Source organism: Manis pentadactyla, chromosome 12, assembly GCF_030020395.1.
Source record: "Manis pentadactyla isolate mManPen7 chromosome 12, mManPen7.hap1, whole genome shotgun sequence".
NCBI lineage: Eukaryota > Metazoa > Chordata > Mammalia > Pholidota > Manidae > Manis > Manis pentadactyla.
The window spans coordinates 14,174,745-14,197,257 of record NC_080030.1 but is presented as its reverse complement, the minus strand read 5'-3'; the positions used below and the strand labels follow the sequence as shown (position 1 = coordinate 14,197,257).

Sequence of the window (22,513 nt, the reverse complement as noted above, 5' to 3'; positions counted from 1 at the left end):
AGACAGAATAGGATTCATTAGTAGTTCTGTTAAGTATTTGCCAAACGTTATGGAAGACACCATTTCCTGTTTTCCCCGGGCATGCTGTTGATCAGAAGCCTTTTGTTTAACTGGACTTGCATGTTGATTCTAAGAATCTAACTGAACACTGGACAGTTGCTAATCTGTGAATTCTTAAGGCTCCTTCCATCTCATCTTCCTCACAAGGCAGTCTTTGCCTCATTCAGTTTTGCATGCATTTCTTTAGATTGCTTGTTAATGCCTCCAATTTCAGTGATAGTATCATCTAATCGCTCAGATAGCATGGAATTGTCCCTTACCATTACTGTAATCATGCAGATGGTGGAATATGCTTGGAATCAGAACTCATGTCATTATTATTTAACAAAGACTGTGTCCACCTCCACCTTCTAATAATGCCTAAACATCATGCTGATCTTTTGACGCTTGACTTCATACAGAACAGACCTGGGTGATACAGAAACAAAAGTCTACACTTAAATAGTAGCTGTTTCATGCTACATAGTGGTAAGTTTAGTACATTTAGACTCATTAGAACAAATTTTTCTGTGAGCACATTTTTTACTGACACTTAAGGTTATTTAATAATGTCCCAGTACGTTCGTTATTCAGAATAAGAGGCTTGTAAACAACTAATGTTCTGTTGTCAGGTTTTTTTTCTCAGTTAGAAATAAGAATATGTATTTGTTTGTTAGTAATCCTTATAACACAGTTTTATCTAACAATGGAATTAATTTTCCATTTGTATGTTCACAAGGTGTTAAAATATTTTGAAGAATCAGTTATAAATCAGTAGCTGTGACTTCACGCGAGATCAGGTATATGTCATGCACAGTAAAAGGTTAAGGTAAGACTAGGTCAAGAAATCATTGCTAAAAGCACACCTCTTGTGTAAAAATATAAAGTTCAGCGCTATACACTGCATCTTTGTAGAAGTGAATAACTTAAATTCAGGTACTTCTCTTGAGAAGGAGACTTGGGAAAACTTAGCAGAGCTGTGTAAGGTTTTAATTCACTTATCAAACAAATATGTATTGAGCTCCTGCAAAATGCCAGACAGTGTCCTGGACACCAAAAAATGACAGTGAAAAAAAAAAAACTGCAGAGATATTTACAAAGAGGAGAGATACAGGAAACTATGTAATAATAGTAGTAGTAGTAATAATAAATGAATATTGTGTATTAGAGGATGAACAAAGTACCTATATGGTACAAGACAGCGCAGTGAATTTACAGAAAGTTTTACAGAGGAGATGGTTATTTGAGCTGAGTCTGAAAGTCTGAAGGGCCACTAGCGGGAGTCATCAACCCGGAGTGTATAGAAACCTGCTTAGGCAGCTATGGACAGAATACAGGGGATCTATGCACTTGGGGATGTGAAAAAAATGTTTACATGCTTATTTTCCTTGAACTCTAACTGGAAATTACTATTTCTATCAATTTGGAATGTTGGCAACAAATCACAGTAATATTAATGGCACCTATGATTTTCCTCACCAGTAAAAATCAAATTTCCTGAAATAATAACAGCTATTAGCCCTGCTGATAGATCTTATTACCTAATGTACCAATAAAGAAGCTCATTTATTACTACATCACAATTTAAAAAATATTTACCTGTCTTTCAGTTTCATTGGCTGTCTTTGTCATCTGTATTTTACATATCCACTTAAAGACAGTCTCCTGAGAAAGGGTCCCCGAGCATTACTAGAATTCCAAGGGGTCTACGGGGCACCAAAACTTTTAGTATCACGATGAGAGGATATGACTGACTGGAGTAGAATAGGACGGTTAATATGCGCACAAACAGAATGTATTGGCTGCAAAAGCCCGTGACAGGAGATGTATAAGAGAATTCCTTTAGAAAGGACTGCAGACCCCAAACCCAAAAATGCAGAAACAGGGTATCAAAAAGAACTGAGAAGGAAATCAGGCAGTGCTTTGTCCAGGTATAACATAGATTTACCTGACAAGACCCTTTTAGACCGTATTAACAAAGAGAAGGGTAAAAAAGGCTCAAAATGAACATGTGTGCCCAGATTTAAAAAGACAGAACTTCAGAATGTGAACGGCCTTAGAATGGAGGCAAATTTGTGTGGGGTTGTATACATTTCTAGTCTCACACTGGTCTTCAAACTGTTATATGTACCCTTTTTGAAAAAAAGAATAAAGGAATTATAAATTACAAAGATGCTGGGGTTAAATGCAAAACAAAAAACAAACAAAAAAAGGCCTAAAATAATGTATCAACACAAGGGATCACTAATAGAGAAAAGCCAAGGGATACAAGGCATTTGTGCTTGAAGGGAAGGAGAATCAAGGTCCACTGTCAGCGTCACTGGTCAGACTGGACAGCCTGGGCTAATGGACCCCGAACACATTCTGAATATGAAAAGCAGTCTGTTCAGCCGAGCTTTGGAAACAGAGTAACTACATGTTGTAACACAGTCGAATGTTGAAAGGTTCACCCAGGATGTAAAGGGCCAGTAGGAGTGTCCAGAAAATGGAAGCAAGGAGCTTAAAGCATCAAGATAATTTTCTAAGCTACTCAATAAAATAAATATTATGAAATTTTAATGCATTTGTAGCACTTCTTATTTCCCAGAACTCTTCTAATCCTTTTAAATATAAGGTTAGGTAATTTGCCCACAATCTTACAGCTGAGAGGAAGAGGACAGGGCAGGTGCACTGCTGGCGCTGACGCGGGAAGAGGGGGCTCTGCAGGGGTGTAGTCAGTTTCCAGAAGGGCATCCTGGCAAAAGTTTCCAAGCTTCTTAGCTAGGTAAATAATTAGCTGTAGCACTTACTGTCTGAGAAAGTTCCTCACTCCTCTCAAATAAAGAGACATAAGAAAACCTTTCAGCAGTGTGAACAAATGGTGATTTTCCAACAGATGTTTACCTTCTAGTGTTGTTCTAGGGGTAAATCCTCTCAGGCTGAAGTGTGCTGATAAACCCAGAGGGTGAGTTATCAGGGTGCTAAGGTACTTTCTCTTTCCAGTTGGGTATCAGGAACAGCTGTCCCTGTACTGTTCCCCAACTCAGTGGGAGCTGAGTGCTTCCCTCCCTTAATTCCATGAAACCTCGGGAACCCTGAGTGTGAGGCTGTGGGTGACACCACCTTCCAGAGCAGCTCATGCCTCCAGCCGCCATCTGTGTCCTTTCCCTGCACCTAAACCCTCCCTCTTCTCCACTTCCAAACTTATAAAATCACCAAATCCTATCTACCTTACCTCTGAACGTGTCTTTACCTCATATATTTACCTCCATTCCTACTTCCAATGCTACTGCCACCTATGGCTCACCTCTGGTACTGCAGCAGCTTCCGGCATGGCCTGGCCGCGGCTGACTTTGTCCAGGACAGCCACTTCTCCACGTGAAAGCCGGAGTGTGTTTCCTTAATCACTGTCCTGCTTCTTAGCCCTCCATGGCCTTCAGAATGAAATGGGAATTCCTTACTAAAGCACAAGTCCTTTAACATGACCTCTGATTCTATCTTCCTTCATCTCACTACTCCTTCCCTCTCACACTAAGAAACTGTTCAACCAAATTACTTTTGGCTCCGTTGGCCTGCAGGCTCCTGGAACGGCAGCCTTTTTAAGGTACTATTTCTTTTCTTAGAGCTTTCTCCTCCCTTTCCCCTGCCCTGTTATTCTGACAAATACCCTTGACTCTTCAGATCACAATTCCAGAGAGCTCTCCTCTTGCAGATATTCTGAGGAAGACAGTCTTGTCCCACCTATTTGTGTGTCTGTACCCCCGTTGATAAGGCCCAGGAGTCCAGGGATGGTGACCTTCTTGTTCTCATTGCATTTCCAGCTTCTATCACAGCATCTGGTAGACAGTAAATATTTTTAAATGGATAGATGACTAAGATAGGCTTGTAATAAGATTTGCTCTTTAAAATAAATATTGATAGAGTAATAATCTTTCCAGACAATATTTCTACATCTATGTTTAAGAATGTCAAATTAAATGTCATATTTTTGCTATTTGCATCATCACTAAATATGAATTGATGACTCCTGACTAAATGAGTAAGAGATAGAATATTCTATTATTAAGTCCTGAAGCAAAAAAATCATTATTTACTAAACAATTTTTTAAAAAATATGCTTTCTTGCGTATTTTGGTCCATATTTTTTCTTCATAAAGTGTAGAAAGCAAGTGATGTAGATTTTGCATAACTATTACACGCATAAAACCTCATCTTTTCTCTTCTACTCTCCGCCCCCCAACAAACTAGACACAAAGGAAGTAAAGAAAATCCACTGATTGACAGAAGTAAATAATACTCTTGTATCATTGGAAGAAACTATGTAGGGGTAATATGAAGAATGTAGAATTTAAGAGACTGGGGTAAATCGCAGAATTTCCAGAATCTCCTGCCTGGTCTTAGTCTATTTACATATCAATAGGTATTTACTGCTGCAGATTTCCCCCCGGGCGGCTGGGGCAAGAGGTAAAGAGATAATGGTCATTCTTTCCTCCTCTCTGTTCCCGGTACATAATTGGTCTGGCATCTGTCAGTCACAAAGGACACACCAATGGAGTTCCTCCTGGAAGAGGTGGGCGGGAAGTAGAGAGCACACTGTAGTTGCAGAATGTGAGTGGGGTTGGGAGGAGACTGAAGGGGCCGGGCCTGGCCAGCGAATTTGAGCAACCCGTGCACATTAAAAAACAGTTTCTCCCAACCTAATCCTTTCCTTTGACTTATTTTGGTTTCATTGGTTTCACAGGCAATTCGCCCTGGGCCAGGGAACACCCTTCCCGCCAAAAGCAAAAGACACAGTTAAACAACTCCCAGCCTAGTCTGTTTACCACTGAACAGGAAAGCAGAAAAAGATCTTCGGGGAAAGTAAAAACAAAAATTGCCTAGAAACACAGGTGGATCAGTTGTCTAGGGCAATCGTTTTTGGAGGCTGGATACAAATCATTACCGTTTTCAATAAAACCCGCCTTGTTTGTTCACCATGATAGCCCTAAATTAACCACAGGCTATAGACATCAAATATAAAACCAGGTGATGCAACTTGATGAAATGTACTAGGTTGATTTTTAGGCATCAGCGTCATACTCGAAAAATAAGAGAGTGATTACCTTTAATCAATGCATTTTAAACTAATTTTGGGGTCCGATTTGCCAGCTTTTGTAGAGCCAGGACTAATCCCAATTGGCATCAGAAAGTCAGTCTTCACCTGGGCAGCCAGAAGCAGGAGTACGGACGGACACCTGGGCTTGACGGCTGATATTTCACCTGCTGAGACTCTCTGACTATTTCTCCTCTTACTAGACTAGACAGAGGACCGGACAAGCTTCCAGAAAATGCAAACTCTCTGCTCTGCCAACTGCGTACATATTTCACCTCCAGTGGTAAGACTATAGCCTTCTATTTCACTTTTTGACCAGGGGTTCCCCCTTATCTTCCCCACCTAAGTCTAGGGAGGTGAATTCCCACTAATTACCACCAGGAGACTCATCACAAAATCATCATCTTCCCAGCAACTCAGTCCCAGAAGTCTTGGCCCTAGTGAATCCCTGACAAATTGTTATTAACATGAGAACATCTTTTCTTTTGTCCAGTCGGACCCTGCTCTCAAATTGTTACGTTCACTCTTACAAATCTCAAATGCCTAAGTGTTTCCTCACCACAAACTTTCAAAATTCCTTCACTAATGGTTGCAGAAGTAGAATTAAAGAATCAGTTTTATGAAAACCAATTGCACCATGACTTAGTACCTGGAGAAGAGACCACCCAACCACACATTTAGCAGAGAAAGCAGAGTATCTTGTAACAGTTGCACATCAGTTGGTTTTGTGACTTGGAGACTGAGTCTATCAAGTTTCCATATCAATCTGAGATGCTCCCTTACGGGGGAATATGCAATGTTTTAATCAACTGTAACATCTTGCTTACTGTCTTAGAAACCTAAAGACATCTGTGACAATGACACTAGCACAGGGAATCTTAAACTCGGTAGTGATAGGGATAATGGCAGGAAAGTGCCAGCGATTCCAGATCCAGTAAGGGCTATTCCTCTCAGCCTTAGATGGGAGCTCTCTAACACACCACCTTGGGGACAACTGGGAAAAGTCCCTGTGGTGATGGGGTGTATATTCCAGAGTGAAGAGATAGACAATAAGCAAAGAAATAGGACATTTATAATGTGTCAGATGGTATAAGCCAGACAGAGAGATAAGGGAGGCTGGGGAGTGCCAGAAGGAGGGAGGGGTTGGGTGGTCAAGAAAATCCTGCTGTCTTACTACAGTGATGGAAAGTGACCGCATTGGGGTATGGGTGGGGACTTGATAATATGGGTAAATGTAGTAACCACATTGTTTTCTCATGTGAAACCTTCATAAGAGTGTATATCAATAATACCTTAATAAAAAAGAAAAAAGAAAAAAAAAGCTTGCTGAAAAAAATATCTGAGCTGAAATATGAGGGAAGTGGCAAGCCAGTTTTCCTATTCCTCTAAAAAGGACCATTTGATTTTATAATTCTTTTCATGGATTTCATGTTTTAAAACATTTCACTTTCCAAGAATTTAAAGTTCTGGTTAAAGGTCAAAATACATTCCCTTTGTAAGAAGCCGTCAGAATGCAGATAAAAATTGGGCGCTTGGCATTCATAGCAGAAGGCTAAATTCAACCAGCAAAAGGACCCTCACTTCATGATTATTCCAGCTCCAGGTTTCTACAGGGATGGTTGCAGTCCAATGAGACATGCAATGTTCTCAACAAAAGCCCCCAGAGGACAAAGAGCACTATGTTGCTCAGTGACGTATCCTGCGACATAGTAGGTGCTTAATAAATTTCTGTTGCATTCGATTTCTTGAACTTATGCCATTCAACTGGAGCATTCATTGATCACTGGGATTGATTTTTCCACTTAAGATCTGCTTTGTCCACGATTACAAGTTTCCATTTTTCTTGGCCATCCTTGTTTCCAGCTCATCACTGGCCACGATTGTTCTCTCAGTTGAGGCACATGAGAAATTACTGAATGCATCAGCATGATGAGAAATCAGCGATGTAACAATGCCAGATGTAGGCAGGGTGGGGTGTATTTTTCTCTAAATGGAACTATTAGATAAAGAGAACTCCCCAAATATATCAAAATGCACGTTTGGAGAGTTGGATATCCAAAGGGAGGGACCAGCTATTCACAGAAAATAAAGCCACTTCCTTTTCAGTCCCCTACTGATTTTAGCTGTTTCAAAAAGAAGGTACAGAACCGCACAGATCTTTCCAAATATCCATGCTTATCGCTAGTGGTTTGATCTTAAGGGCTGCTGAAGACACATTCTGATTTCTCTTCCAGTTCATTTCTCAGATTTGTACTGGATGCCATTTACCAGGGTTGGGTTTATATTTTCCCAGTATGTGCTTCCTACAAAGATCTGCTGCTGACAGCGATTATTTTAAATTCTATTTCTTAAAGCATGTATTCTCCTATTTGGCCATTTTCTACATTTTATCATATCCAAACCTATCATGGATGGCAACTGCCACAAATCCCTGTGGGAAAAGATCTTTGTGAAGAAAGGTAGATCTGGGAAGAATATCAACCGGTACTGAATACTTTTAGAGAGATCTTTTCTCCCCTCCCTTTTTTCTGAAAGAACTCCCCACCCCCACTCAAAAAAAATGAAACAAAGCTGCTTCACCAAAGATGGGTTATACAGTCATCAACCACTGAGTGCCTATTACATGCAAGGCATTTTTCTAGAACCTGATTGCTATGACATATGGTGTGGCATCTTAACAAAAATTTTCTTCTTTCAGTGGGTCAAGGGATGGGGGCAGAGGCTATCATAAGTCCATGCGCCTATCTGGCTTTCCCTAGCTGGATTTGGACTTGAATTTATACCAATTTGACTTCCATCTAAATTCATTTATTGGCTCCTCATTATGTGTCACCCCTGATTTTTAAAAAAATAACAGAAAACACTTAAAAGTTTAAACTCCTTAGGTTAAAAGCTTCACCCTTTCCTCTGAGATACAGCCTTTGCCATTCCCCGTGGGCTGCATACAGATCTAAATGGAAAATACAGAGGGAAACTTGTGCCTGGCAATGAAAGCACTCATAGGTTAATGTCCATTTTGAATGGTAAAGGTATTCTTCTATAAGCAGTTCATGAATTGTTCTTCAGGTTATTTCATCAGTTTGCAGAATGCCAGTTAAGTCTCTATTACCTATATACATAGAGGCAATCAACTCTGGGGTTACATTCCCACTGTTGATAGGCAAGGATTATTCACAGGCTCATTCCCAACCAGTACTGAAGCCACGGTGGCCCAACTAGACCCAGCATTGTGGCCATCAAGGGGGACCCCATGCTGTCTCCTTAAACTACAGAGACTTCATCACTCATGGTGAAAATGGTAGAAAAATGCAGCTTGTCACACATTTGCTGCAAGTGGACAATTCCTGCCAAGCGGACACACATAAGTTTGCTTCCTCTGATGGCACCGGATAATATAACTCACTGCTGAAACAGTGTTGCCAGGAAAAGAAGGAAAAATATGAACTTGTTGAGCTAAGGATAATATTACAAAAACAAGGAATGAGCAATGAGGCCATTTCTGCATATGTCTACATTTCAGTTGGCAAACTGCAATCTGGAGATGTGCAAGCACCGCCACAGCCACTGTCTAACCTGGGATTCTGTTCGCAGGTGTGAGCTGAGCACTTTGCCCAAGGACCTCTGCAGATAATTACTGGGTTAAACAAACAAACAAACAAAACCTTCTTACCCTCCCTAACCAGTACATACATGAGGAGTGTAACAAATAAAATGAAAAAAAAAAAGAAATCAGCCTTGCAAGCAACTGCCCAATGTAAGTCATTACTTGCCAAGTGCCTATAACTTTTATCTATAATGATTCTTCACGGCATGACATTCACTTCCAAGTAGATGTCTTGATAAATGTGGCCTCAAAACCCATGCCTGAGAAAAAGCTGAGTGAGGAAGAAATTATTCTATTTCACACCGGTGTGACCATCTGCGAGCTCGTACACAAGCCATGAGTGGACTGAACACATCTGCAATGTTTGAAAACCTACCTGCTTGCGGATGCTTTAAAGGCAATGTATGAAACATCAATTTCTTGGGATCTTTCCCGGCACCCATCATTGTAGGCACTCATTTAGTCATCCAGGAAAGATTCTGGGTCACGTACTAGATGCCAGGTACCGTGCTAAGAACTGAAATACAGAGGTTCGCACATCTGACAGACGCTGCCCTCACAGAACTTATCTTGTAGCTGTGAAGGGAAACAGTTACAAAGTGATCACACGAATGCATAATTGCACATAATACTTCCCCATCTCTTCCTTGATTCTCTAGTAAAATGAAGTGCTCCTTTTTCTGTTCTCCTATAGTAATTTTCTGGTTTCTCCATTCAGCACTTACTACTGCCTGCCTTGTTAATATTAAATCAGGCCCATGTCTCTTATTGGCCTACGATCTGCTCAAGAATAAGTTTCACACACCCCCTCCCTTCCACCTCTTACCTACCCCATGCCTGCCATTTCTACCACAATGACATATATATTTCATATGACTGACATATCAAGTTGACCCATTTACTAGCTTTTCTCTGTATGTCAAACTCATTTCATTTCTTAGTGCCTCAATTTATACTGTAGGAAGAATATATCCCAGCCCTGTGGAGCATTTAGACTCTTAAGGATGAATTGGAAATCCTTAACATAAAGGCATCAGGATATAAGAACCCCTTAGAAGCAAAACAATCAGCCCAAAGGCATTAATCATTTGCATGGGAAGAGGGACAATTTTATTGGACCTAAGGACCCGAAGTTGTATCAGTGCTGGTTGATATCCATATCCAGTTTTTGGTAAAATGGGAAAATAAAGGTAGAGCGGTGGATTTTTCATAGGCTAAATTTATTCAACTTATGTTGAGCTTATCTTTCCTAAAGTGTTCCTTTTTAATGTACTAATGATGATAATGGAGTAGTTTTTAAAGAGCGTTTTATCTGTTAATGTTTAAATGAAAGGCAATCTATATGAGTCTGTGTTTTTCTTCTGGAGTTTTACTGTTCCATAAAATCCAGTTATCTGGGAAACACTGGCCTGTGGTATCTGCTCCCACTGGCTGGAACAGTTAGCAGCAAAAAGTCGGCCCAGATCCAGGGAATTTCAGAAGATAATTTCCTTGGCAGGAAGCCCACCAAATTCAAAGATAGATACTGAAGACAGATATAGTTGGCCTCTCCCTTGGTCGATATTTTTTTTAAACAGAGAAAATAAAATTAGCATTTTCCATGGTGCTTACAGCTGAGGACATGATTATAGGTCAGCTGAAGAGAGGAGAGAAAAAAAGGGGCATAGGGAATAGGGAATCAAGAGAAGGAAGACATGAAGGCAACAGAACGTATAGAATGAAGAACGAATAAAAGGTTTAGTTTGTGGTGGGGGGTGTGGATAAAGGGAGAAAATAAAAATAAGAAATTGAATTGGTGTGTGTATAGGTGCGAGGGCACACATACGAAGACCACAATTGCCGCTGAAAATACAGAAGCCAGTAGCTCAGGAACTCAGTGTTGCCTGATTTTTCTTTGCTTCAGTTTCGTCAATCAGGCAATAGCCGAACTCAGGGGTCAGGAACCCTAAAATGAATTATTTTCCTGACCCACCAGTGTCCTCATCTTTGCTTGTAATGTCTGCTTTCTTCCAGGGCTGAGAAGATTAGTTAAAATGGAGTAGATACACACCTCAGACATCAATGAAGGACTGTGACCCCATTCTTAGGGACGAAAGAATATCACATTTCTGGACTTCTCCTCCCTAAACTACTGGTTGGGGCAGGGGGTGTGAGCAAAGCAAAGGAAAACAAAACCCAAACCATGTTTGCTCCTAAGCCTTTCCTCCAACTTCTTTCTTCTCTTGCCAAGGATGAAAGGAGTTATTAAGCATAGATGCTTATATGTGGGTTTTTTTTTTTGGGTCTATGTCCACAGAAAACATCCCTACCACTTAGAAACAAGTCTGCCCATAATTTGATGCTCAGCTCAAGGATTCTACTGTATTCCTGTGGATTTCTGCTACTTTCTTCTGCAGAGAATGCTCTTGAGAGCTAGAAGCTCTTCTCTGTTCCTGAAGTCAGTGTTCTCAGATCTACCAAGAAGGCCTGAGGGAGCGTACATGCGGAGGGCGCTCAAGGAACAAGGACAAGTTCCCGCCTTTGGGGTCCACAGGCTGGAAAACCAAGACCGAGGACCATCCTGCCAGAAGGGTCCCCTTCCTGCCTCATTATTTCCTTCAAGTTGAACCACCCATTGGATAAATATGGTGGATCCATTTGTCCCTCCAGGTCTTTCCCCATTTGCTTTTCTTTTGGGGGAGAAATAAATCTTTTGTTCATAGGATAAGCATTGCCTTGCAGTTTCAAGCCTAAATCATGCCACATTTGGAAGTTGGGAGGGATGGTCAAGAGCCACTTTGAAGGAAAGATCATGTTCACTATCTCTGGGATGTGGCTGGGTTATACTGCATTTCTCCTCACCCCATGGTGGGAGTGAGGTTTAATATCCATGTAATAAAGATTTTCCCCAGCAGGTGGCAGTCATCACACACAGCTCAAATGTCCAGCCATCAGCTTTCTTTCAAATTTATAATTCAAAAGAACTTAGGAGTAAATCCTACAATTTTTTTGCACCCTGAATTTGCTACCCAGTCTCCAATTCACAAAGCTTATAGGATTAGTCATAACACAAGAGTTTTGAGTTCACATGGTAACTCAAATTTTGCTGAAGATGGAAGCAACTGGCAAATATTTCCCATGGAACTGAGGCCTTTCATTATACTCTCTGTTCAACTCTTGTTTTCCGTTTTATTAATTTTTAAAAATTTCATTTACCTGGGATAATTTTGTTCTTAGAATTTTTTCACACTTTATATTTAGTCTGAAAAAAACAAGGATTTTGCCGTGAATTTTGCAGTATTGTCATTGTGTATTTTAGCTTAATTTATATCTATGCTCATGAAATACAACTGAAACCATGGTGAAACATTTGTACACACTCTCACAAAACTGAGATGACCGATATGCTCTCTTTCGGTACAGATATTTGGGCAATTTTCAGGTATAGATTATGTTGCCAGCATACCATGATGATGGATAAAATATTTTCTGAAATCCAATATTTCTTTCTTATCACAGACCTGTGCATGCAGTTTATGCTTATAAGCTTTGAAATTACTAGCTTATTACGGTTTTTCACTTTGCTTCTCTATACAAAGGGAGAAGTGTATGTGTATATATTTTACTTTAATCAATTAATCTTGTGGAATGTAATAAATGGAATTATTTTTATCTTTACTGGTACACTTTTTGAACCAATCCTATCATAGATACTGACTAAATGAGTACCAAATTTGTTTCCTTTTCCTGGACAAAAAACCAAACGACATTTCCCAGCTTCCTTAGATGTGGGTGGGGGCCCAAGTAGCTGATCTTGACCAATGGAATGTGAGCGGGTCTGTGCCACTTACAAACCAAGGCACTAAGAATGAGTGTGTGTGAGGGGATACATACATGTGCCTTTTTTCACACCCTCATTCTGCCCACAGTATGTTGGCTTCATAATGCAGGAATGACCGTGAAGCCAGGTGTTGAAGATGGAGGCACCATCTTCCCTTTACAGCACAGGAGGAGAATAAATTCCTGAGTCACCTCTTGGAGGAGAAACCCAACCAAGAAAAACTACTAAAACTTGAACCAACTAGATACAAGTTTTTGTTATATTAAAACACTAAGATTCAGGCATTATTATTATTATTATTTTTACAACAGCATGTCCTGAGTAAATCATAAAAATAACTTCTTTTTCTCAAGTTTGCACGTACCAGTTAGTATACCAATGAAATGCCTATGCATAGATAAAATGAGTTAGGTTGCACATTATTTTGATATAAACACAGGATCATTTTTCATCTGAGGATGCTCTAACATTATATATCTCCTATACTTATTTTTATAATTTTAGGTTTATGAGTGGCTCTTTTACTACATATATATGAGGACAGGCTCTTGGCCCATTTCAGCAATACTGCCAGCTTGTTCTACAGGCCTTTCTCCATCCTTAATTAATTGATTCCAGGAACCTCTGCCAAACACTTTCCAATTTCTCATTGTTTCCTCATTTAGAATTTGTAATCACAATTCATCTAATGGCTTACCATTTTTAAGGCAATATCAACTATTTGATTAGAAATGTAGTGATTGTTTTAACCCTTCCTAAGGAAGCAATGCTTGATGAGGAAACCAGGAGTGGAACTAGATTAGTACCCAGAACTCCAGAAAGTCTGGTTCATGAGGCAAAGTATTTACATTTACTCTCCTAAGTCTAGCTAATGGTTAGAAACTGAAGACCTGGAATGCTACCAACTCCCTTCTGAGGATGCTTAAAGACGTCAGCAGTGTGATCTGGATCAGGGGAACAAGGGGCGAGCTTAATTATCTTAGGCTGGATTTTAGGCTGTTTCACTTGCAGCCGCGCTTTCTCCATCTACAGAGTAGGCATTATCTAATATGTCAATTTTCAAGGTGAACATCCTTAAGACAAAAGGCATTAATATACTAAGATACAAGTTTTCAAGTCCATAGTAGAACTGACCATTTTTTTAAAGGCTTTAGGAATCACCACTCACAGGAAAGATAAGAATCCATCTAACTGTACTAGTGTTCATAAACAGAGATGGTCTATAAAATCCATGAAATGTCTTACATGTCTTAATCTAGTTTTCATACATTTTTAAGAATGTGTACATAAGAAATTGAATCACAACCAAAAGGTGGCAAGATTAAAATCTCTTGCTCATAAAGGACATGTCCATAAGTACTTTGGCATTAGCGCCACCCTAGACTTAGGGCCCCATTGCCTCCAAATAGTTGACTGTGTATATACATATACGGATGTCCTGAATGTGCAGATATATCTTATTTCACTTCCTGGTTAAGGACATGGCTCTGGAGTCAGGTTGACTTCAAATCCCAGCCCCACACAATGACTACCGGGGTGACCTTGAGTATATTTCTTAACACCACCGGACCCTCAGTATGCTCATCTGAAGAATGAAGAATGATTTGTCTCAGGAGTGGTTAGGAGGAGGAATGTGAATTATCTCTGGGAAACACTCTGCACAGTTGCAGGCACACAGCAAGGGCTCACCAAATATGAGCTATTTTTATTATCCTTCCTCTGCATGCTTGGGCGGTCCACTTCATTCCCTTTAAATCGGCCGAGCCCTCCCACAGAGGGGGCCCGGCCTGCACAGCGGCTACTGTGGGGATCTAGGCTTTCCCTCCAGAACTCTCTCTCCCACACCACCCTTCATTACTCTACTCTTTTTCCACCTTGGCTCCCACAAAATGCCTCACAGGGAAAGAAACATGCTCTTTTCTTGTGCCAGTTTCTTTATCTGCCCCATAATACTTCTTTGGACTTTTAATACCTCAGTAGGGAAAATGAATTCTCCTATTATGCTAGCTTGACTCAGTATCTAATGTGTTAGCCAAAATCTTGGCTCTCCCAGGGCCACCTTCCATCCCAACATATCATGAAAGAGTTGACCTCTAAAATACATATATTTGAATTATAATTATAGGGCGATTCATTCCATTATGATTACTAGGACTGTTATAATAATTCACTCAGATTAACTGACTTCCTAACCATTGTAATAATAAAACCTTTTTGGCAAAAGGCATTTATGTAATGTATTCAATTATTCTAATTATCTTACATAGTCTCCATTTTTGTCCACCATTTCTCTATTTTAAAAAGTACTGGGAATAATTTTATAGGAAATAGTCCTATTTCCAATTGCACAGAACACCTTGATTTCTTTTTTTAACTACTTAGTGTACTTTAGAAGTTAAGAGTTTATAGTTCTACACTATTCTGACTCAGCTACTGGTTTTTTGCTACTGCTGCTGACAATGCTAATAAGTGGTGATCCATTGGCATTCTACTGCGTAGTCAACTGGGAAGTTCATCCCAAGGAAGGCTTGCTTCTGGGTGCATTGGCATTCTTTTCCTCGCACTAGGTGTAACCGATGCCAGGTGAAGTAGCAGAGGCTCGCTCTGGACCATGGCTAGGCAGCAAGGGCCCCCAGCAGGCTCCTGGGCCACAGGAGTGGGGAGGCGCCCAGCGTTCTAGCGCTCGGGTGGATCTGACCATCAGGATGGATGCAACAGAGAGCTCTCATCCGGGTTCCTACCCCTGCACCCTAATTGTGCTCTCCACCCCCACCCTGAGCTCCCAAGCCCTCCAGCCAGGCTAGCGCCTCCGGTTTCCTTTCCTCCCTGAGTCTGTCTTGCCAGGAATAAACGGAATGTTTGTATGTGTGTCCCTAGGAAGGGGAGCAGAGGTGGGGGATTATCAATCATGGCTTATTTTCTCTGAAGATAGAGAAGTTTCTTTATCTTTTTGTATCTGATTCTGTCATTCTTGGCAGAAAACACATGACACCTCAATAATGGATACATAAAGAGAGTTGAAGTGTATTCTGGGGGTCAGAGAATAAAAAAACCCATTACCAGCCCTGGTCTGTAGTTGCCCAGTGCGGACTGTAAGCTGGAAGGACGAGGCACCCGGCAGGAGCGTGGCCGTCAGAAGAGGAATAGCTCTGGCCAGCCGTGGTCAGGCAGAGAGCTCACGGGAATGAATGCCTATGACTCTCTCCCCCCAGCCTACAAACTCTTCACCAGGGCCTCTCTGGACAAACGCAACCTGAAGACAGAGGGCAAGGGAGTCCTGCTAATGCCGCCCACAGATGCCGACATCCCAGACCACAGAGCCTGAATGAGCCAGTTGGGAAGTTCAAATGGAGAATCATCATCACATGAACAAATCTCTTAAAAAACAAGCCACACACTATCTCCTGTGCAAACTGTAATTACTTTTCAAAGCACAGTTCAAGTGTGGCCTCTTGGGAGAGCTTCCCGGGGACTCTAGTTTTTACTGGTCTCTCTCTTATTTGGATTTCTAGCCCTTGTACTTTGTCTTGATATTTCTCTTTATATATACAAAGAAAGGGAGCTATAATATTGGAAAATAATTTGGAGTATTTCTTTTTATAGTATATTGGCATTTAGTTGGAGGCTATATCAATGAATAGTTCTTTCATATTTAATAGTGTTGATCTTTAAAAACATTAATTACATATCTCAGTACTTAAAAAAATTCTCTGACCTTCCTAGCCCTGTGGGCACTTCACTGCTTTTCAGTTTTATTCAGACACTATTTTATTAATTATGTTCTATGGTTCCAAACCTATAATGTGAGACAATGAGGATATAACTTCTAAACTCAGGAGCTTCTATTCTTAGTTTTCATTAATTAATTTATTCATTTATTCAGCATTTTAGTGTGTATCCACTACATGTCAAATACCGTTCTGGCACTGGAATTACAACAGTGATAGAAAAACAGACATGGTACTACATAGAATGTACAATCTAACAGGGGAGAAGCTATCCAAAAAGAATTCAATGAGCATATATAAAATCACAACTATGATAAGTCAATAAAAACAAGGATAAAAAGTGCCATGAGTGGGGAGGATGGGTGGGAAGGGAGGGAGAAGGGGGGGAAGAAGAAAGGGGGCCTTACGATTAGCATGTATAATGTCGGGGGGACACGGGGAGGGCTGTACAACACAGAGAAGACAAGTAGTGATTCTACAGCATCTTCCTACGCTGATGGACAGTGACTAATGGGGTGTGTGCGGGGGGACTTGGGGAAGCGGGGAGTCTAGTAAACATAATGTTCCTCATGTAACTGTAGATTAATGATACCAAAATTAAAAGAAAAAGCGCAATGAGGACAAATAATAGAGGGAATTGACTTAGGAGGTCAGAGAAGGCTTCTCTAAGCACATGATCATTAATGAGAACCCAAAAGTGTAAGAGTGAATTACATGACTGCTAGTTGGAGCATTCTAACCACAGGGAACAGCAAAACCTGTGTCTCCAAACATAGGGTGGTGACAGGGAGGAGCCAAGGAAGGCAGCAGGTTAGGGGGGACGACGAACCTGGGGACAGAGGAAAGGCCAGGAACCACCTGCAGGGTAGGGATTGGCGAGGATTTTCGGTCTTTACGTGAAGAGCAATGGAAAGCCATCGGGGGTTTAGGTAGCGCGGCTAACACGGTCAGATTTGCAATTGAAAATCATCTTTTTGACTTCTCTGTCGAATAGGCAGGTTGATGTGAGGGGTCATTGTGGCTTGGGCTAGGACACAGTGGGAGAGGGAGAAGTGAATGAATTTGAGTGACATGGCGGAGATAAAATCCATTAAGAACTTGGTGAACCATTGGATGTGGAAGTGAGAAATACAAAAACAGGAAGAAAGTTTCTCTCCTGCATTAGTAAAATGAGGGAGGAGCTCATCATTGCAATCATTTAGAAACACCAGAATAGAACCAGACACGGACCAGCAGAGCCCTGTGACATACAATGTAATCTAAGGGTTATAATAACTTATCAACAAGACATGATAGAAGCACAGAGGAGTAGGAATCATACTGCATCATGTTTTATAATGTAACCAGAGCCAGGACATTGTCCAGTGGCATGACCATAGTCCTATTCTAGCTCTAAGGACAAGTTAAATGTCTACAGATACAAAAAACCTAATGTGATTTCTAAAGATAATCCACTTAATGTAAGATCTTTCGGTACCTATTTGCTAGGAAAATAGGGGAATGTGTTCTCCCTTTGCACTTGGAAAAATTGAGATTTGTGGCAGTTAATAACTTGGCCAAGGTTATATACTCTAAGTCAGCAGAAAAGAGAAGGAAAAACAATCAAGATTCAAAGAACTGGAAGGAAATTTAGAGATCCTTTGACCTAGTGCCTTCATGGACCAAGAGTAGAATTTTTGTCAAGGTCTGTCAGGTGGTTAGTAATAGAGTTATAACTAGAACCCAAGTGTCTTGACTGTCAGCCCTGTGTTTTTTTTCACTTCAGCACTATCACTGGGTTTTAAGCTAATGCCCCACTGTTCAGTGATTTGGCCTCTCCCAGGAGCCAAAAGAGCCCTTTCTGAAAGCGAAAAACATTGAGGCAAAATTGAGGCCCAACTCTGTTGCGTGAAAATGTAAGCTGACGAGAACTTTGGCAAGTCTGTGAATAGCACATATGAGAACAAGTACAAATAATGCCCTGCGATCTCAATTTCTTCATCTATAAAATGTGATAGCTGTGAATAATTATGTTCCTGTTCTACGAAATTATGGTTCTATATATGATTCCCCCAATATCTATGTATCCCTGCTGGACTTGGGAAAGTATCCCTTACCTTTCATTGTTTGGAATATGTTTCCTGAGGAAAGGGGGTAAGTGCTGGGTTTTATCATTGAACATATTTTCATGTTTAAACTTCAGAGAAAGTGAAAGGAAAGCATAAAACAGGAAGCATCTGTATTTTTAACTGGCAGAACAAGTGGAATTTCATGTGACTTCAACATTTTTCACTGCCTTATATTAACAGATGGCTAGAATTCAAAAGTGCTTTATATAAGAAAATGGATGGAAACTGGTAAGAAGACCCTGCAGAGGGGAGAAGGAAGGAAGACAGGGAGGGAGGGACAGAGGGAGGGAGGGAGAGAAAGAAAGACTGCAAAATTGCACTGGCTTTCCTCATAGTCCAGGGATAGGGCCCTGGGTTCAGAGCTGGCTAGCGGACCCCAAGTCTTGACGCCTCCACCGTTCGCTGATTTTTCTAAAGTATGCAGACTTCCATCTTCCTCATCCGAAAGATGAAGCCGCCAAGAGAGAATGAGAGGACTTTGAGAGAAACAGAGCTTCACTGAAGCACTTGCTTGCTGTTTGCCCAAAAGCATATGTTTAGTAGGCCTTGGTCCCAACACCGGGACTGAAACGCAGTTGTTGTTGTTTTCCCACCTCGTTGTTTTAGGAGGAAGCTCAGTAGCCCAGGAGGAGGTTATTCGATCCCTAGAACTAAACTGTTAAGTCCTCCCACCCTACTTCCCAGACCACCAACAGGCCATCGGGCTTACGTAGATTTCTCCTGGTACCCAACACAAAACACGACTATCACCTTCTTCCCTAGCGTATCCGTAGACTCTGAAGTTTTCCCGCCGTCAGGCTCTCTGTGATGTCACAGATGCCTGGGAATACAGGTGCAAGTGAGGTGAGTTTACAGCTTTTCATCAGAATTCTTGACTCAGAAAAAAACGGTATGCGAGAGTTTGCTACTGATGAGACAACTTCCGGGAGCTCCTGGCTGGCATATCCCTAGCCCGTATTTCCCATACTTTCTCTGCCTACCTTGAACTATGACGTCAGCTGGCAGACCACAGAGACAGGAACTCACTCCTCCCTCAAATTCTCCCTCTGTGGCACACCTTGGTATTTCCCCCTTTTTCTTTCTTCCCATCCTTTCTGTACTCAGTGAGAGAGGAGTCCCTGAAGGGGACATCATGGAGAAGGCTGTCAGTGCCCGAAGGAGGAGGTCAAGCATACAGGACGTGTACGCACGGAGATTCCTGCCTCCTCCTGCACTCCTGGAGCCGGCAAGCTCATGAAGTCCCCTGCCCCCACCCATCCCGTGTCCCTGTCCTTCTAGGTGTCACACATCGCTTCTGCCTAGACCTCTGAGCCAGTTGGAAGAAATCTCCAAAATGCCAGCCTCACTTGGGTCTTAACTTCAAACCTTTGCGTGCGCAGTGTCATCGTTTCTCTGCATTTTTCCCCCTTTCACAGAACCTAAGAGAAGAGATTCTGACTCTTCATATCTCACTGGTTTCTCACTGTCACTGACAGATTTATTCATGTGTTCTGAAAAGCGCAGAAAGTTCTTCCCCAGGGGACACGGAAGGGAAACCCTGATTTAAAAGCAATCAATTGAGGCATTCGGTTACAAAGCAGGCTGGACCTTTTTGGAACCAACATTCGGGGTGAAAAAAAAAGGTTCTGCCACACCTCAGAGGCTACTTAATTTTTAGAATTAAGGGAAATCCCTGGTGCTCACTCTTAGCCACATGAAGGATGGAGAGTCCTCTCTCCTATTAAGCATATCAAACCAAAATACAGTATGTCTTCTCCTAAAGAATTTTGTTTTATATGGTTACCATTTTATTCTCTACTTTCGGGTTCCTCAATTAGGGGACATTCGAGTGGGTTCCCACCCCCCTTCAAAGTGTGAGCCAGGTTTTGTGTGCATATGTATCATAGCAAGTGAATTTACTAAGACAGCAGGTTCATAGCTTTACACTGACTTTTTTTCTAAAAAGGGATAAAGCAAGCTTGCCTCATAGATTAATTACTGCAATAAGTTTTTTGTGCGCTGATCCGAGGCTTTAACCCATTCAGCACTTACTCTTTGGGACACTTGCTTTTGGACTCCATTCACGTAAAATCAACTTGTGAAACATAGTATTTTCTCATAAACTGGAGACTGACTGTATTACCTGAAATAGTTCTGTATAAATTGATGTGTGGACCACACACAGCAAAGGAATTTACTGTTTAAAGAAGTCTTATGGGAATTTATCTCATGATCATTGATCATCCCCTACATTATGTGAGTTATGAGTGTGAGTTAGATGGTCTTAAAAGAGTACTTGCATGTGTCAAAAACTAGGGTTTTGAGGTTTTTTTCAATTATCTATCTTTCATCCACTAACTTATTTTTTAAAATAAAAGTTAAAGTTGGAATGTGTGACAAATCAACAGGATTTCTTCAAATAGAAGGGCTTGTAAATCTCCATCACCAGCACCCACAGGGAAGAGCTGTCTCCCTATAAGGACCATGACTTTGAGCAAGCAGTATTTCCTTTCTACTTATACAGCAATTCCCGCCCCACTCCCCACCCCCCGGATGGAATGTCTGAACACTACATGAACAGTGAAGATTGTTACAGTGCAAAAAGTTATTGAATATAGCTATGGAGTTCTTTGGATACAAAATAAAAAGATAAATTACAGATGACTTGGAGTCTTATTTTGTAATGTCACTATATTATAGCCTAGCTCACTAGTCAGGCATTTATAAAGTCAGTCAGAAATCTCCACTTCTCTCCCCTCTTCCCTGCTCCGTTAAATGTTCCCATTTTCCTTATGGGAAATATTGCCGAGGGCCTGGTGCATCTGGAGGGACTTTGCTGACGGTCTCGGAAATCCTTTCTGACACTGACATTTTAGGAACATCACCCAAAGGCACTGGGCCTCCCAGGTGGAACTTTAAAGTTGGGGTCTAAAGGAAAAACTTGGCTCCGAATCTGCCCCTGGTCTTCCAGCTCACGCTGGCCATTGACAGGTCCTTTGGCCCACATCCCTGATCCCAGCTGCTCCATTGGGCTCTCCCCCTTTCGCTTCTTGCCTGCCGCATTAGCACTTTCCCATCTTTAGGTTTCTGGTCCTCATGAGCTGTCTTGTCCACCACTCATGCTTTCCCTTGAAGTCAGGCTTCCCAGGGTCTAACTTACTGGGGATTCTGGTGCCTTCCCCTACCCTGCCATCAATACAGCTCTGAGACATACCTGACCCCACCTTACCTTAACCCCACATCTGCTTTCCTGATCCAGATCTTCTATTTGCAGAATTACTACTGGGGAATTTATTTCATGTTCTTTCATTTATTTCTATGAGTTTTATTTTATATTGATATCATTACTGTACAATTACTTGAATATTATGGTTACTAGACTCCCCATTATCAAATCCCTCCCCCCACATACCCCATTACAGTCACTGTCCATCAGCATAGTAAGAGGCTATAGAATCATTACTTGCCGTCTCTGAGTTTTATTTTTGTCCAAGTGAAAGCCTGATTCTTAGCTTCTCTGTTCAGGCTTTTTTGCTTTATCTTGGCCATTCTCTCAGTCATTTTCTGGGAGTTCCACCCAGGTAACCTCCATGCATATCAAGAACTAATATGCCCTTATCGCTCCTTCCTAGACATCTCCCTGGGCTACGAGGACGGCATTTATTCCTTGGTACCTGGATCCTGTGCAACTACTTTAGGTATAATTTTTTTCCTTACCAGCTGTCTTGCCTATGGTCTATAATGTATCATGTATCCCATTTCATATAGATACTCCTTAGCTACTGCACCTCTTCCTAAGAAACCTCCAATTTACTTTTTCCTTTCTTTTTTCAGCCACCATTCCAGTTTACAGTTGCAAAGAACACAACAATCCCATCTTATTTGTAGATGCAAATTTATAACCTGGCTTCTGACCAACAGGAGACAGGTTAATTGGCAATAGGATACACACACACACACACATATATATTTTTGGTATCATTAATGTACAATTACATGAGCAACATTATGGTTACTAGACTCCCCCCATTATCAAGTCCCCACCACATACCCCATTATAGTCACTGTCCATCCGCGTAGTGGCAATAGGATATTTAAGAAGAAAAAAGAGAGGCTGATTTACAATCAGTATGGGAATGGGACACTTCTGTCTTCATACTTTTC

General features: G+C 41.2%; 1 protein-coding gene across 1 annotated transcript in view; it reads right to left on the bottom strand.

Annotated features, from left to right (window-relative positions):
• The window catches only part of LOC130679732 (uncharacterized), a 36,000-nt gene that overhangs the window by 3,969 nt on the left and 9,518 nt on the right, over positions 1-22,513 (bottom strand). The window contains exons 5-6 of the mRNA XM_057489170.1: positions 3,760-3,854; positions 3,326-3,452 (exon numbers count right to left, since the gene is read on the bottom strand). Coding sequence (XP_057345153.1) covers positions 3,326-3,452; positions 3,760-3,854 — 222 coding nt within the window. The remainder of the gene's footprint in view (positions 1-3,325; positions 3,453-3,759; positions 3,855-22,513) is intronic.